The sequence below is a fragment of the Chionomys nivalis genome, chromosome 13 (genome assembly GCF_950005125.1).
Source record: "Chionomys nivalis chromosome 13, mChiNiv1.1, whole genome shotgun sequence".
NCBI lineage: Eukaryota > Metazoa > Chordata > Mammalia > Rodentia > Cricetidae > Chionomys > Chionomys nivalis.
Window position 1 is genome coordinate 66,795,360 of NC_080098.1, and position 16,740 is coordinate 66,812,099.

Below are 16,740 nucleotides of genomic sequence, written 5' to 3' on the forward strand. Positions count from 1 at the left end.
TCTCTCAAGCAAATGCTGTAGATAAACCCTGGAGACCGGGATAACAATCAACACCTGGCCAAGCATCCCTTTAAGCCCATTACATAACATCAATTCATCTGCTCCTAACAGCTCATGTAGCAGCTACCCCAGTAGTACACACTAGCTAATGCTTAAGAACTGGATTCTGGGGTTTGGAGGGGGAAGCAGGACCTTGCATTTATAAGATGCCGGTTATTGTGGTGTAAATACGTCCATGTGGTTCAAGCTTTCAACACAAGGTCCCTGGAAAGAGCGAGGAAGACACACAGCAGTTCGTCACCGTGTCACATTTTCTCCAGGCACAGCAGATGGGACCTGATGGCGCAGGTTCACATAGCATGGGACCAGGTAGTAAAACAGCCAGGACTCAAGACATATTTCACCATCTGTAGGTGCCATGTATGTAGTTGTGAGTTCGTATAAGTTAACTTTCAGTAATAGCTGGGCTTAGGGGTCATAACGTTTCTAAAGGCATGACAAACGGCTTTCCTGAGTTGGCTCAGCCATGCCACTGAAAAGCCTGATGTTATAGATGACAATAATTGAGGCTTTGGGCTGAGAAGTCACAATGTGAATAGGAGCTGGGGCCATGGTCAACCTGTTTCAGAGGCTGGGTGTTCAACTACACTTCTGGAACCTTCCATCTTGTATATGGTTGAATTAGGAGGGGAAATATCTGAGGGCTAGGGAGATAGCTCAGCTGGCAAAGTGCTTGTTGCATAAACATGAAGACCTGAGTCTATATCTCCAGCATCCATGTAAAAAGCCTGGCATGGCAGCACATGCCTGTAACACCAGTGCTGGAGAAACAGACAGGCCAATCCTGGTGCCTCACTGGCTAGCCAGGGTTGCGGAATTGCTATGTTCCAGGTTCTTTGTGAGACTCTGTCTTCAAATATAAGGAAGGGAGTTTTAGGAAAGACTCCTGATAACCTCCCATCTCTACATGTGTGCACACATCTGAAGCGTGCACACACACACACACATATTATAAATAACTTAGCACCTACAATCATGACTTTTATCTGCCTAGAAGGGATTTGTGGGAAAGCATGCCACAGAGGGCCCTGAATCTTCTCCAGGCTGAGCTTTCAGGTTCCAGATGGTTTTGCCTCCAAGTCACTTCTGTCTTCACAACTGGGGACATTTGTAAAGCTATCGGGCAACTGGATCTGGGGCACAGAACTTGGCAGCTCAGGTTATGTGATGGCCAGTCCCCTGTGGGTCCTGGGAACCAAGTAAAGCTCCCAGATCTTGAATACAGGAGGCCAGGTGCCCCTTGGGAACAGCAAGGAGGACTATTGTCTCTCAGAACAGGTGGTCCTAACAGGTCTGTGATCCCCTTACGTTTCTCTTGGTGGGAAGGGATGGAAGTAATGAGAACTTTCTAGGCTGTGCCCAGATGCACTTGACCTGACTCTCTCACACAGGGGAGATGGGTTCTCTAAAGGGCCCTTTTGAAGTATTAAATAAAAAGAAAAAGTAAAAATGTCATGGCAGGGATCCTAAAGGAAACAGCATCTATCTGGGGAACAAAGTGTGCAGTTTGGGCATGCCAAACCAGGGCAACCCTGGAGGTAAGTTCAGCAGAGATTTATTCTTTTAAAATAGAGAATTTCCATTAAATGTTGTTTTTGAAGACAGTTCATTGGCTAGGCAGACACCCTAAACTGTAAATCTATTCTGATTGGCCCATTAACTAGGCTACTTCCCACTGAGAGGTTGATGTGCAAGGCCAGCAGGTCTGGATTTGGCTTCTTATCTGAGCCACAGGAACATCCTGTGGTCTGAGCTTCAGCAGAGGAATGTGACCTTCCCTGTTTCCTGGCTCCACTTTAGACAGCCTTAGCTGCTGCATGTTCTCTCCTGGTGGATTAAAGGACTGTGCCTCTGCTCAGGGGCTGTTTGGCAGAGTGAGCAGAGGATGTTGTAACCAAACGGAAAGGGTGAGCAGGAGAGGGGTTCGGTGTGTGCTCAGGGGTCTGACAGTGCCTGGCTGGACACTGAAGCTCTTCCATATCTCTGTAAGGACTTTGTTGACAGGTGAGGGAGACACTGGCCACAGCAGCCTATCTCTGCCCAGAATTCTAGAATCTGCCCAGGTTCTAGGCAGTCAGATTCTAATCAGACCGTCCATGTGAGCACTTAACAGAGATTCCCTTCGGGAGAGTGCCTCGGGACCCTTTGAGGTTGCTCCTGAGCCTCGGTGCCATCCGGTTTTCACTCTTCTAAGCGTCTGGTGTGCCGAGACAAGGTTTGCATGTCTGCAAAGTTGTGAGGTCTCTGCAAGTTTGCATCTACGAGCCAGGAGACACCAGCATATGGTCAGGGCAGCCAGGAAGACCAGCAATTCTCCCCAGAACTGACATATTAGGCACTTATGATTTCATACCTCATATTACTGAGTGTGTACATTGGCATGGACTCTTATCTTCCCAGCTCCCCCATTTTACATTTGTCTGTCTTCTGGCACTTCAGTGGGGGAGGAGCAGTCAGTGAGATAAACTGATATCTCTGCCTCGACCCTTTCAGACAGAGTCTGGATCTAAAGCTAATCTATCCCCTCTTGGATTTCACAGCCTCCGAATAAAATGCTGTCCAGCATTCTGGGGAAGAGCAACCTCCAGTTTGCAGGGATGAGCATCTCCCTGACCATCTCCACCGCCAGCCTGAATCTGCGCACTCCCGACTCCAAACAGGTGTGAGGTTGCCCAGGCCTCCCTGGGCCCGAGGGTGGGCATCCCTGGGCTACCTCCTCGGAGCTTACCAAGCCCACGCAGAACCTGCTTGGCTGGACCTTGGACTTTGGCCATGTTGACAGTCCAGCCACAGATGGATGAATGATTCTCTGGAATTCTGCTCTAAATGCTGTCTGTTTTTTGGGTCTGTTTGTAATGTAAAAAAAAAATGGTGATGTCTGTGCAAATGTCTTGGTGTTTGCCCTTGTTTTATAGCCATGTTTTATTGGTTTTGTGGGTCACATTTTAATCTTTTCCTGCTTGGAAGGCACAATGTGCTGTGGTTTAATAGACAGGAGCTTTCTTCCTTATGGCTTCTTATACTGGAGCCTCTTATAGTCCAGTATACCTCAGGGCTGATGAGCTGTGTATATCTACAGTGTAGACAATGACAGTGGCATGACCAAGGCAGCACAGAACATTTAGAAAAGCAGATTCCAGGCAGGATGACCACATTTCCATGTGCTGACTATGTTTTGGTCCAGCCTATCTATTATCTATCATGTCTGTCTGTCTGTCTGTCCAACTATCATGTCTGTCTATCTGTCTGCCTGTCTGTCTGTCTGTCTACCACCAATCCCTAAGATGTAGAGACAAATTAGATTTAATGCATAAATGAGAAATAAGTCAGGGCTTTATTGAGACATAACTGACTATATCTTATTCTATCCTTTCGTCTTCCAGGGACTGAGACCTCCTTGTCCTTTTCTATTATTTTCTAAGGATTAAGCAGTCCTTGAGACTGTGGATCTAGGATGTCTAATCAGTCCTGCCTTGCCCAGGCTGTCTTAAGCTGATAGTTGCTCATAGAGGCTGGCACACTAGGCTCTAGACAGCAGTACACACTGAAATCTGTCCTCTGTGCACACGGACCATTCATTTCTAGGGTCCCCAGGGTGTAACTCTCCATCCTCCTCGCTCATTCTCTCCTTTTTTTTTAAACATATGATTTTACAATTTATTAACAATGGAAGAATATTTGCATGCCAATGAGAGGAAAGTGCTTATTTATTTTTACAAACAGAGTTAAATCCTGGCTAAGCATTTAGCAATACTGAAGAACACAGAACACCGCCAATGGTTTTCAGAGTTGATAGATACTTTAGTTTTGAAACTGTCAATGTTCAGAGTGCCATTTTGTATAAATATGTAGTATGCTTAAGGTCAGCTCAGAAATGGTTGGAAATTCTGTCCTGGTCTTAAGCCAAAATTCATTTAACAATTTTTATTATTATTAAAAACTCAAGTCAGCAACTCAAACTGCAGTTTTTAAAATCAAACATTTTTATACAGTCAAACCTCCAGATACAAGAATTTGATACTCTTTTTTTTTTTTTTTTTTTTTTTTTTTTTTGAGACAGGATTTCTCTGTAGCCTTGGAACATGTCCTGGAACTAGCTTTTGTAGACCAGGCTGGCTCCAAACTCACAGAGATCCGCCTGCCTCTGCCTCTGCCTCCTGAGGCTGGGATTAAAGGATTCTAGGGCAGCTATTCTCAGTCGCCCGGGGCTCGGGCACAGGCTACCGGCAATCTCACTGTTTAGTGTTCTCTTAAACCCTCAGGTTTCTCTAGAATGAGGTTTTGCAAATGTCAACAACCAAAGCCAGCATTTTAAAATATTCAAAAATTTATCCTATAATGATATTTTATTTCGAGTTTTCAGGAGCATATACTCTATCTGCTGTTCTGTGAACCACTGTCTGCCCGGGACAAAGCTGGAGGGCACAGCTCAGTAATAAACCTGGCTGGGTTAGGAGGGAGCTGGGAGCTCCTTTCCACACAGGAACTTTCCTTCAATGTCATTCCATTGTCTTTAAAAAGATAAAAATAGCAGGGAGGACTTGCGTAGCTTTTAGAATTTAGGGCAGCTTCTAATTCACTCTGTGTCTACTGAATTCCACGGATGCCACAGCTTATAAACCTGATGGAAAACTTCCATTTTTAAGACAAACGTGGAAGGGCCCCTGGTATTTAAGCTAGGGGATTAAGAGGGGGCTGTCATTCTTGGATGCTGGCCTTCTGATGTGAGTGGGATGAGTGAGACAGGCCACACTCCCCCGTCCTGGCTCTGGTGTTTGTGGAAGCGGAAAATACAAGTTGTAATGCTGTGGTACAATGTATTTTTCTCTTGTATGTGTGTGTGCGTGTGTGTACATGTGTGTGGTATATGTTTGTGTGGAGGACATGTACATGGGTGTATATGCACATATGTGTGCAGACGTGTGGAGGTCATAGGTCAACCTTAGCTATCGTTCATCAGGCTGTGTCTGCTGATTGATCCAGGCTCTCTCATTGGTCAGAAACCTGCCGATTCAGCTAGGCTGCTGGTCCAGCTAGCCCCAGGGATACACCTGTCTCTTCTCCAGTGCTGGGATTGTAGCCCCCCGCACCCAGTGCTTTATCACATGGGTTTGGGGCATTGAACTCAGGTCTCCCTGCTTGTAATGTAAGCTCTTTGCCAGCTGAGCCATCTCCCTAGGTCCACCTTGTCCTTGCTGGTGAAGTCCAGTTGTTGAGACACTGGCCTCAGGTGGAGCCTTGATTTCACAGATCTGGGCTTACTTCCCTTCTTTCTTTCAACAAGCCTTGTGCCCCTCTGGGCTCATGCTCTGTGCCTGTAAAATGGGTTGTCCCAGTTCCCACTCCACAGCTGCTGGGAGGCTTAATGGGGCATTCGAGTAGCCAACCAAAGAGACGGCCGCTATCAGGCTGTGCACAGTGAGGGCAGGTGACCCACCGCCTCAGCGTGTGGCAGTTGTCATCTTCCTCGGGGGCAGTTTTCAGGGCATCTTGTCACTCACCTGCTAGCACGCGGGCTCCGCAGGATGTGGCACAGCACTAACGGCTCCTCTGTTCTCTGTTTCTTGTCTCTGCCCCGGCAGATCATAGCGAACCATCACATGCAGTCCATCTCCTTCGCTTCGGGGGGAGACCCGGTGAGTGGCCTCGGCTGTTTCTCTCGTTCTTGCTGGAAATTTCTGAGACAAAGCCCTTGCTTTAAAGATGTACCCCTTGAAGACACAACACAAAAGTGTTTTATGCTGATTTTACTGAAACCCCAATTTACTATTCTGATAGCAGTCCAGCTGTTTTAGGATCAGGACAACTTCAGTCTGGGCAGAATTCTGTTCTGATGCCGTGCATGGGCTCAGAAACAACTGTAGGGCGCCCAGAAAAACAAGTTTTATACCCTATGGGGGAAATTCTCTGAAGGAAATAGTGTTTTGTAAGATAAAATAGTCATCGATGAAATTTTGCAAGTAAAGTAGTTATAGCCCCTGAAGCTGTGATCCCAACTATTTATCCCTCTTGGTTGCAAAAGTCTTCCCTCCCCAAGCCCTCCTTCCCTTCCCTCCCTCTCTTCTTCTCCTCCCCTTTCATTTCTCTGTCTTAGAGACTGAGCAGGGGTCAAGGGTCAGCAAGCGCTCTTCTGGCAAGGTATGCTTGCATCACAGCCCTCCCCACTATCTTTTGAGTTGCTATTTGGTGGGGGAAGGGTAACCTGTGACCACAGGTCCCACCATTCACTTTCAGCCATGAATTATCAGGAGTTCGGGAAGCATAGCTCCCATGTCTGACCCATCTTGCCAGGCTTGCTTTCCTCGGTTTTTCCCTGCCACATCTCCAAAACCACCTCAAAATCAGGCAGACAACCAGGCCAGGGAGCAAGACACTGAGAGAGGAGAGGAAATGGGTCCGGCTCCTTCCAAACGTTATCACGATAATTTTTATTGTGGTTAAGTGGTTAAAGGCCAAAAAATTAAAAGTGGGGTAATACAAGGAGGGATATTTTTTTAACCTAAGTTCATTCACATGACAAAAAGCAAATTCTGTAACTTAAGATTTCCATTTATTTATTTATTTATTTGGTGCCAGTGGTTTAGGCCCTTTTCACACATAGGATATTGTTTCCAAAGCCTCCCATAATACTTTTCCTTTTACCCTGTTCTTCCCTGGCTATGCCTTTCTAGTCTTCCTAGTGTTGAGTTTTACACCTCATTGAAACATAAACTCTCTCAGTGAGATGTAGATTTAGAAGGTAAAAATCTTCCTGTGTGTTCACCTATTTCTCAAGATCATATCTATATTTGACAGATTTCTTTTTTCCTGCCACTGTCTGGGTCTGTGTTTTGTGCGTGAGGTGAGGCAGGGGGCCGTATCCCAGAGCAGCCATGTGAGCAAGAGCTGTTCACTTCATGACAGCCAGGGGGCAGAAACAGAATGGGATGGAGGCAAGGCAGACCCTTCGAAGGCCTGCCCCCAGTGACCTGCTCTCTCTGACTGTACCTCCTAGTCCCACCACCTTCCAGTGATGCCATCTGTCCTAGGTTCATTTCGGCCACTAGGATAAAATGTCCTGACAAAAGCCACTTAAAGGGGAAAAGGCTTATTTTAGCCCACGATTTCTCCAAAGAGGAACATGTCAGTGACGATAATGGACCCTGATTCCTCGTGTTGAGAGATTACAAAAAGTAAATACAAGCATGAGGACCTGAGTTCAGATCTCTAGAACCCATGTGAAAAGATGCACACTTGTGATCCTGGCACTGGGAGGCAGAGACAGGGGAATCCCAGGGAAGGCGGAGACAGGGAATCCCAGGGGAGGTAGATCTGGGGGTGGCAGGGGGTGGGGGTGGGCCGGAATCCCAGCCTGGTTAATTGGTGAGTTCCAGATTTCAGCAAGGACCCTGTCTCAAAATAAAGGCCCGAAGAATGATACCCGAGGTTGTCCCCCCAATTACCCTGATATCTGAGGTTGTTCCCTACCTCTCCTGACACTTGAGGTTGCCCCCCACTTCTCCCGATACCTGAGGTTGTCCCCCACTTCCCCTGACACCTGACGTTGTCCCCCACCTCCCCCGACACCCGAGGTTGTCCCCCCAATTACCCTGACATCTAAGGTTGTCCCCCACTTCCCCTGACACCTGAGGTTGTCCCCCAACCTTCAGCACGCATCCTTAGGCACAAAAGTGACAGCAATTTGGGTCAACTGGGGCAAAGGCACCATCCGCTTGGCTTCTTGAATACCCCGGTTCCTAGAGTATGGGAAAGCTGTCTGTGAATCTCAGTCTTGACCCTGTAACTGCACCCAGAACCAACTTAAGGGCACGGTGGATGTCTAGACCATCCCAGGTTCTCGGGCTAGCTGTGTAAAACTGTGGAAAGAAAACACAAGTGCTGGAGATTACGCCCCAAGGCTCCAAAGCTCCGGGGCTCCAAAGCTCCGGGGCTCCAAAGCTCCACGATGGGGAGGTGAGGTGTTTGTCACCCTGGCTGCTCCGAGTGTGGTCACGGACTCATAGCATACATGCCCAGTAAGACTGGTTAGTGGCAACTGCACCAGTCACTTGTGATTCCTCAGGTTCTGCTCAGTCTGCACTCAGATCTCCAGGGATTTCCAGCCCCATCCAAGTTTGAGGACATGCTTCAAACCATGCCCATTTTGTACAAAGTATCTGGCCCTTCCTCTTTGCCTTCCTCCTTCCTCCCTTCTTTTCTTCTTCTCCCAGGACTGAGGAGGCCCAGGGCCTCCCACACTGGGAAAGCGCTGGTCCATGAACTTTCCTTCCAAGCCGATTCTTGGCTGTGTGATGGATGCTCACCACGCTGGGCCCTGTGTCCCTCTGGTCTTCCCTCTTGCTGTGATGAGTAGTACAAATGTCTCCTTTTCCTTCCACAGGACACAACAGACTATGTTGCCTATGTCGCTAAGGACCCTGTTAATCGCAGAGGTAAGCAATGCTCGACCCATTTAATCACTCGTGTGAAGCCAGGCTTGATGCTGTGAACCAGATGTTCCTCATTATCTCAGCTCCTTTAGCAAACGAGCACATGTCACGTGACGTGATTAAGGATAATTGAGGCCTGCAAGGGTAGCTTGTCACCTGGCTCAGAGAGAACCTACTGGATGCTGAGTGCCAAACTCGCACCTGGGTCAGGATGGCCGCAGTTCTGTATACCCCACACACACATCACCTGTCTCACCCCGTGCTCTGGTAACAGCCTCAGCCATCCCTGGGAAATGCTATACCTGCTCATCCTCCTGACCAGCATCACCCTGTGTGTGCACACTATCCTGTCTCCTGCTCTGGGCCCAGCACCTAAGCTCAGGGTGTGCTGTTTTCTTGTGTCCCTGTGGAGCGTCAGGACAACTGACAAGGGCAGATTAATGGAGGCTGAGGTGTTCTGTCCTAGCTGTAGGGGCTTCTGCAGAGCCGTCTTCATTGCTGTCTTTCTTGAGCAGATACCATATGTGATGGTTAAATACTAATTATCAGCTTGACAACACCTAGAACCACCTAGCAGATAAACTCTGTACGAGCTGTAAGGGAGTTCCTGGGTTGGATTAATTAAAGTGGGAAGGCCCACCCTAACTGAGGGTAGCACCCTCCATGGCCTGGAATTCTGAAATAAAGGAAAAGAGAAAGTGAGCTGAGTAGCAGCCTTCATCTCTATACACATCCATTAACGCTCACCTGTCTTCTCGGGTGACTATAAAGCCAGGGTTGGCCCCAGGTGAGCAGGGTTATATCAGGACTGCTGCCCAGAGATGTGAGCAAAAGCTCTTGGTGCAGGGTTAGAGACTCAGCTTAGTGTCTAAGGCAATGAACACAAATCAAGTTTTTTAAAACAAGAGGCACATGTTGCCTCACAGTTCTGGAGGCTGGATGCCCAGTTCATGGTGTCAGCAGGGCCAGACGGGCTCCCTTTGGGTCCTGGAGGAGAAATTCTGCCTCCTCCTGGCCTCTTTCTGATGATCTCCAATGTCCCTTGGCTTGCAAGTGTGTCACAGGAACCCATCCTAATGTACTCCCTGTGTCTGTGACTGCTCATGGATGCTTTTAGAGATGACATTCCATGGTGGCTCAGGGCCCCTTCTATCCTGCCGTGACCTCATTTTAACTAGTTACATCTGAAACTGCCATTTTCCAAATAAGGACACCTTCTGAGGTCCTGGATTTTTGGCATAACTAAAAAAAACAAAACAAAACAAACAAACAAAAAACGGGAATAATTCCCAGAGCATAAACCAGCCCCTTTAATTATCCTAGCTTCCCCTGAAATCAGGGAGGGTTATAGGGCAGGGGAGGCATAGGCTATCGCTCTGCAGGCACTGCCCCCCCCCCCAAGCTCTATCTGGGTTAGAAGCAGGAGCAGCTGGGGTTCATGTCTCCATTTCTGTTTGTTTCAAATTAATGGCAAGTGATTTAGGCAATCTTGTTTTTCAGACTTCTTTAGTAGGTCCAGGTCAATGGTCCTCAAAATGAGCTACACTTGAGAGTTACTTAGGAGCCTTATGGAAACATCTTAACACTCAGGTCTGAGAGAATGGGATCCAGGCAACAATGTGGTTAAATAGCTCTTTGGAGCCTGGGGAAACAGTTTAGTTGGCAAAGTGCTTGCTGTGCAGGCTTAAGAGGCTGAGATCATTTCCCAGAGTCCTCCTGAAAAGACAGGTGCGGTGGCAACAACTGTAACCCTAGCACTGAATTGTGGAGACAGTAGGATCCCAGGGCTTGCTGGCCAGCAGGCCTAGCCTAGTTGGTAACTTTCAGGCCAATGAGAAACCCTCTCTCATAACACAAAGTGAGTGTCCACTGAGGAATGGCAACTGAGGTTGACCGCCACATACACATACAGACACGCGACATGCACCCATATGCAACATGCACACATATGTAGTTTGTATGACTCTATCGTCTGCTCTTCATCTTATTTTTGAGACAGGGTCCCCCCGCCCCAAACCACGAGCTCATTCATTTAACTAGCTAGCCACCAAGCACCGGGCCCATCCCTGTCTCTCCTCCCCGGCACTGGATTTACAGATATGCATCCCTGCACACAGGGTCCTGGGGATCTGAACTCAGGTCCTCATGCTCTCAGGGCAAGCACTTTAGCCAGCCGAGTGGTCTTCCTGGTCTTTGTTTAATCGACACATAACTACATTTATTTATGAGGCGTAGTGTGAGGTGCACACTACGTGCAATAACCAAGTCGGAGTATCTCACTTCAGATCACACTTCAAGCTTCTGCCACTTGACTCCCCCCACTGTGGTGGACTGCACCCTGGAACTGTGAGCCAAAGACCTGTTTCCTTTAAGTTGCTTTTATTAGGGTGTTTTATCACAGCAATGGGAAGGCAGAAGTCACTCTCTCCAGTGGATTTTAAAACAGCCTCTCTCACTGTAGCATGGACCTTGTTGAGGAGACTATATAGTTGGCCGACAAACGCCAGGGATCCTCCTAATTCTGTCTCCTGAGTACTGGATTCCAGGCCTATGATACCATGCCTGGCTTTTTATGTGGATTGGAGGGACTGAACTCAGGTTTTCAGGTTTGGGTGACAAATGCATTATCGAATGAGCCACCTCATTCCCTATACTGTGCTGCTTAGTGTTTCTAGCTAGATTTGGTTATCAACGCTTCACTCTTACTAAGTTAAGAACAACTTTCCCTTAAGTTCATTGAACAGATCAATATCCATGGAGTTCCAGTTTCTATCTACTGCCAAGGTTTATCCATCTAGGGAGCACCAGTTTGTATCTACTGCTAAGGTTTATCTGTCTAAGGAGCACCAGTTTACATCTACTGCTAAGGTTTATCCATCTAGAGAGCACCAGTTTGCATCTACTGCTAAGGTTTATCCATCTAGGGAGCACCAGTTTACATCTACTGCTAAGGTTTATCCATCTAGGGAGCACCAGTTTGCATCTACTACTAAGGTTTATCCGTTTAGGGAGCACCAGTTTGCATCTACTACTAAGGTTCCTGGGGCCTTAAGGAAAGGCTGTGAAAGATCCAGTTTGAGCTGAGTTTTCTTTCTAAACACTGCTTCCCTATGAAGGTCAGAACCGTTGGTCTATGATTGTGAGAGTATCAGAACCACCAATGGGCAGGAGAAGTAACTCAGTGGTTAAGAGTACTTGCTGCTCTTGTAGAGGACCCAGGTTGGGTTTTCAGCACCCACAGGGTATCTTACAACCACCTGTAACTCCAGTTCAGGGGAATCTTCTACCCTCTTCAGGTACTGCATGTGTGAGATGTATGGACACACATGAAGGCAACACACACACACATAAAATGAAAGATGTATTTTGAGTATTAGAAATAAGACCTTCACCTTTGCAGACAAGCCCTCTAAGAACTTCACATGTCCATAACCACTGTAGGATGCCCACAGAGATGAGACTGTGGGTTGGTAGAAGCATGCCAGCAGGGAGGTGTGTGACTTTTTTCCTCTGTACCCCAGATGGGGCTTTTTTGTCAAGGGGTCCCGAGAGCTCTGACACTGTTTCTAATGAGGGTGTGTCCCCTTCTCTCCAAGCTTGCCACATTCTGGAATGTTGTGATGGGCTAGCCCAAGATGTCATTGGCTCCATTGGACAAGCCTTTGAGCTCCGGTTCAAACAGTATTTGCAGTGTCCTTCCAAGATTCCTGCTCTGCAGGACCGGTGAGTACCTGCGCCTGCTTTTCTCAGTGATTTAGGCAGGGTCTGTAAACTTTCCTTTAAAACCAACCCCCTGCACTGCGCTCCAGGCAGACCCAGATCATCGCGGGGTTTCCTGGAACTCACAGACACCTGGCTGGTGCTCGGCGGAGGTGCAGAAAGCCTGCAGATGGGAGCTCACATATGGCTCTGAATGGGCAGGGAACATTTTCTGGAAGTTATAGTGACAGTAGACAAGGTTACCAAAAACAGCTTCATTGTAATCTTTTTAGGCCACATTGTGTCTTCTTCAGCCTTTGATTCTTCCATAGGTCCCCTCCCTGGGTCTGTGTCCACACAGGTCTGTTCCTCATCTTTCTGTTGTCACGGTTAGCCAAAGCCACCTGCTGCCAGCATCATTTTTGTTTAATGGCCTCCATGGCCTAATAACTTAGGGGCTTGTTCTTCTGCCATATGGCTCTGGGCAAGATCCTTAAACTATCCGAGTCACCGTGGCTTCGTCTGGAAAATAGGGATAAGAATCACTGGAGAGTTTCCTTACTATTAAATGGAGAACAATTGTTAACACCAAATGTGGGCTACCTAGGTGATAATTTAAAAAAAACGGAGAGTCTGCTATTGAGTTTCCTTAGGATGCAAGAATATTCCGTGACATAGAAAGCAGGAAAAGTGCTATGGGCACACAAGGCATTCAGTGGTCTTCTGTCCTTGAACTTGAGTATATTCTGTCCTTGACGAACTAATGAAAAGCTGTTATGGGCTGGGAGGTGGCTCAGCCAGTAATGTACTTGCCTTGTGGGCACAGAACCTGAGTTTTACCTCCAGAGCCTATGTTTAAAAACAAAACCAGCCAAGTACAGAGGTTGGGGAGGTAGAAACAGGAGGATCTCTGGGGTTCACTGGCCAGTCAGCCTGTCTTCTTGGTGAGTTCCAGGGTAGTGAGAGACCCTTTCTTAAAAGCAATGTAAATAGCCCTGAGGTTGACCTCTGGCCTACACATAAACAAATGTATGACACCTATGTACGTGTGCCCACACATACATGTGTACATAGGAAAATCTTTCTATTGGTGTGCTAGTGAACAAACAAGCATTGTTCCCTTAGGTTTACTTTTTACTCACTTCAAACCCACAAAGCCACCTTCTGTGGCATTGTGGAGCTGGCATCTGCTCTGTTCCCTTGTCATCCCTTGGCAAATTCCCTTTAAGGTATCCATTGTTCCCGTAAGGACCAACTTTGTCCAGGCTGATGAATTCATCAGGATGTGGCTGGAGGAGGTGTGAAGGAAGTGGCCACAGCCCTGGCACCTCTGACCTGAGAATGAGTCAGCATAGTTCTTTATTTTTTAGTGTGCCTGGAGATGTTGGTTTCCTCACCACACAGGGCGCAGGCATCGGAGGTCACAGTCTCAGAATTTATAATGGTGTGGGAAGACTGAGTCACAAAAGGGTATGGATCGTTCGTGTTTTAAAAACACACTGCCCTGGTTAGCTTTAATTGCCTACTGTCATAGCCTAGAGCCACCTGGGAAAAGGAAATCTCAACTGAGGGAATCCCTAGATCAGGTTGCCTGTGGATCTGCTGCAGGGGGTTGTCAACTGATACAGTGGGGCCCAGTCCACTCTGGGCAGCACCATTCCCTGGGCAGGTTGTTCTGGGCTGTATAAGCAATTTAGCCAAGCATGGCCCATGAATGAGCCAGTAAGCAGCATTCCACTTAGGCTTCTGCTCAGGTTCCCTCTTTTTTTTTTTTTTTTGGTTTTTCAATACAGGGTTTTTCTGTGGCTTTGGAGCCTGTCCTGGAACTAGCTCTTGTAGACCAGGCTGGTCTCGAACTCACAGAGATCCGCCTGCCTCTGCCTCCCGAGTGCTGGGATTAAAGGCGTGCGCCACCACTGCCCGGCTCAGGTTCCCTCTTTTGCTTACCTCAATGATGGACAGTGAACTTGTTAACTGAAATAAACCCTTCATGAGCATTTGAATTGTCTCCTTCCTTTCGCTCTTCTGAGCAAAGCTACTATGAAGCTGTAGTCAAACTTTGACGACATGTTTCTTGTGATAATGCCTTAGAGTAGAATCATTGAGTTAATGGTCATACGGTTTGTTAACCATTTAGGAAACTGTCTTAGCTGCCTTTTAGGTTTTTTTTTTTTCCTGTGATAAGATAAGGTATTAGTCAAGGTTCTCTATAGGAAGAGAACATACATACACAATAGATATGGAATCTATTAGAATGGCTTACCAGCTGTGATTCTGCTAGTCCAATAATGACTTTATACCAGCAGAAGGTCCAAGAATCCAATAGCTGTTCAGTCTACAAGGCTGGATGTCCCAGATAGTCTTCAGTATATGCCAGAATCCCAACGAAGTAGGCTCTAATGCCAGTGAAGAGGTGGGTTTGCTAGTGAGAGAAAGCGCAAGCAGGCAGAGAGAGAGCCTAATCTACATCATCCCCCATAGTTGTGTGCCAGAGTCTTGTTTCCTTGGTGATTCTAATCCTGTCAAGTTGATAATCAATATCAGCATATTTGTTGCTGTACATATCTTTGGTTATGGCTGCCCTAGTGGGCAAAAAATTCTTTGATGATGGCTTTGACTTGCATTTTTTTCTGATTTTGCTATCAGACATCTTTCATGTGCTGCTGACTATTTCTATCTTCTTGGGGGAAACGTCTGCTCGATTTTTTATTTTTTAAATATTGGGTTGCTTTCCTTTTAAATTGTTGAGTTTTAGGGATTGTAGATACACGCTACCTTAAAGAAATATTATTAGCAAATATTTTCCTATTTTGTGGATTGTGTTTTTTAATGTGTTTTATAATTTTCAGTGTATGTCTAACCCTGATTACATAGTTTTTCCCCTTAAATTTTTCCTCTTTTGATGCTCCAATGATTTATTATTTTTGTTTTTAATCATCATCAATGTATAAAGTACAACTGATTTTGTATATTTTTTATATGCAGGAATCCATTCTTTAGATATACTTTAAATTCCTAATTTCCCTTGGAATCTTTTTGACCTGTTTATTTAGGAATGTGTTAATTTTAACATCAAATTAATCTTGTAGGAGTCTACTTTGATTTCTACATTGATTCCATTATTATCAAAAATGCTTTTTATATTTTAATTCTTTAAAATTTTTAAGTCTATTATTACATAAGCTTGGCATATGTTTCTGCTGGGGGATGTTCCCTCTGCATGGGAGAAGATGTTTTATGTTGTTGTTTTTGGGTAAAATGTGCTATTGATGTCTCTTAGGTCTGGTTAGTTTTTGTGTGCAAACTTCTATTTCCTAATCTTCTGCCCAGTCATCCTATATAATAATAAAGTGGCAATTAGTGTTTCTCCATATTATTCCCGAACTTTCTGTTTTTCCGTTTACTTTTTTATAAAACTTGTTGCTGATAGAAAACTTACTATTGGATTATTTTCTAATTTGTCTATCAACCCCTGTCTTTTAAGAAGAACATTTAATACATTTATATTTAATGCAATTGCTGATGTTAGGATTTCCTCCCGCTATTGAGCTAATTTTTCTTTATGCCATTTTATCCTCTTACATGCCAGTTGCTGTCTCCTTTGTGTAAGGTAAATAAACATTTTTCAAGTGTGCAATTTAACTTCTTTCTCTTTCATGACTTTTAAAGTAGTGATCAGAGGATTATATTAATATATTAATTTATAACTATATATTCAGATTAAAGAACTTAATAATATACCAAAGATTGGCTTCTGTGTGGCTCTATTATTCCACACTCCATTATACTACTCTTTCAAAAAAATTACTTGTTTTGAATTATGTGTGTTTGTATTTGTGTATGTGTGTGTATGAGCAAACATGTGAACGTGTGCCCTCGAGTGCACAAATGAGTGCAGTATGGAAGCCAGAAGAGGGATTCGGATCCTCTGAAGCTGGAATTAGAGACAGTTGTGAGCCACTCTGTGTGGGCTGGGAGCAGAACTTGGGTCCTCGGCAAGAGCCCGGTGTGCTCTTAACCACTGTGACATCTCTCCAGTTCTTCCATCCTGCTGCTGCTGTGCAAACTGCACCTTTATTCATTGTGTGTTCGTCAGTACAGTCACATTGTTCATGTATTTTTAAATGAGAAGGGAAGAATAAGGAAATTTTAGGCAACACTGAATTTATAGTTTTGTGTAGAGTTGCCATTATTTTCTGCTGTTTCCTCTGATTGTAAATTTCTACTGATTATCTACTTAGCTTAATATACTTGCCATAGTATTTCCTAAAGAGAAGGTTTTCTAGTGGATTTCTCCTGCCTTTATTTCCCTTGGAATATGCTTTCTGCCTCATTTGGGCAGCATTGCTTATTGGATGTGGACGTCATGACAGGAAACCTTCCTTTTCCCTGCCTCTGGCCTCCTTTGTGTCTGGGAAGAAATCAGCTATTAATACTTCGAGGATCCCTTGTTTTCTTGAGCAGCTCCCTTGGATGCCCTCAGATGCCCCCTTTGACTTTAAATAGTTAGATTAGGGTGCCTAAGACTCTCTGAGTTTATCTAAGCTGAGCT

At 45.8% G+C, this 16,740-nt stretch overlaps 1 protein-coding gene across 1 annotated transcript in view; it reads left to right on the forward strand.

The window, feature by feature from the left end:
• Shc3 (SHC adaptor protein 3) overlaps positions 1-16,740 on the forward strand; it is a 123,272-nt gene that overhangs the window by 77,475 nt on the left and 29,057 nt on the right. The window contains exons 4-7 of the mRNA XM_057788037.1: positions 2,601-2,720; positions 5,643-5,696; positions 8,441-8,492; positions 12,086-12,212. Coding sequence (XP_057644020.1) covers positions 2,601-2,720; positions 5,643-5,696; positions 8,441-8,492; positions 12,086-12,212 — 353 coding nt within the window. The remainder of the gene's footprint in view (positions 1-2,600; positions 2,721-5,642; positions 5,697-8,440; positions 8,493-12,085; positions 12,213-16,740) is intronic.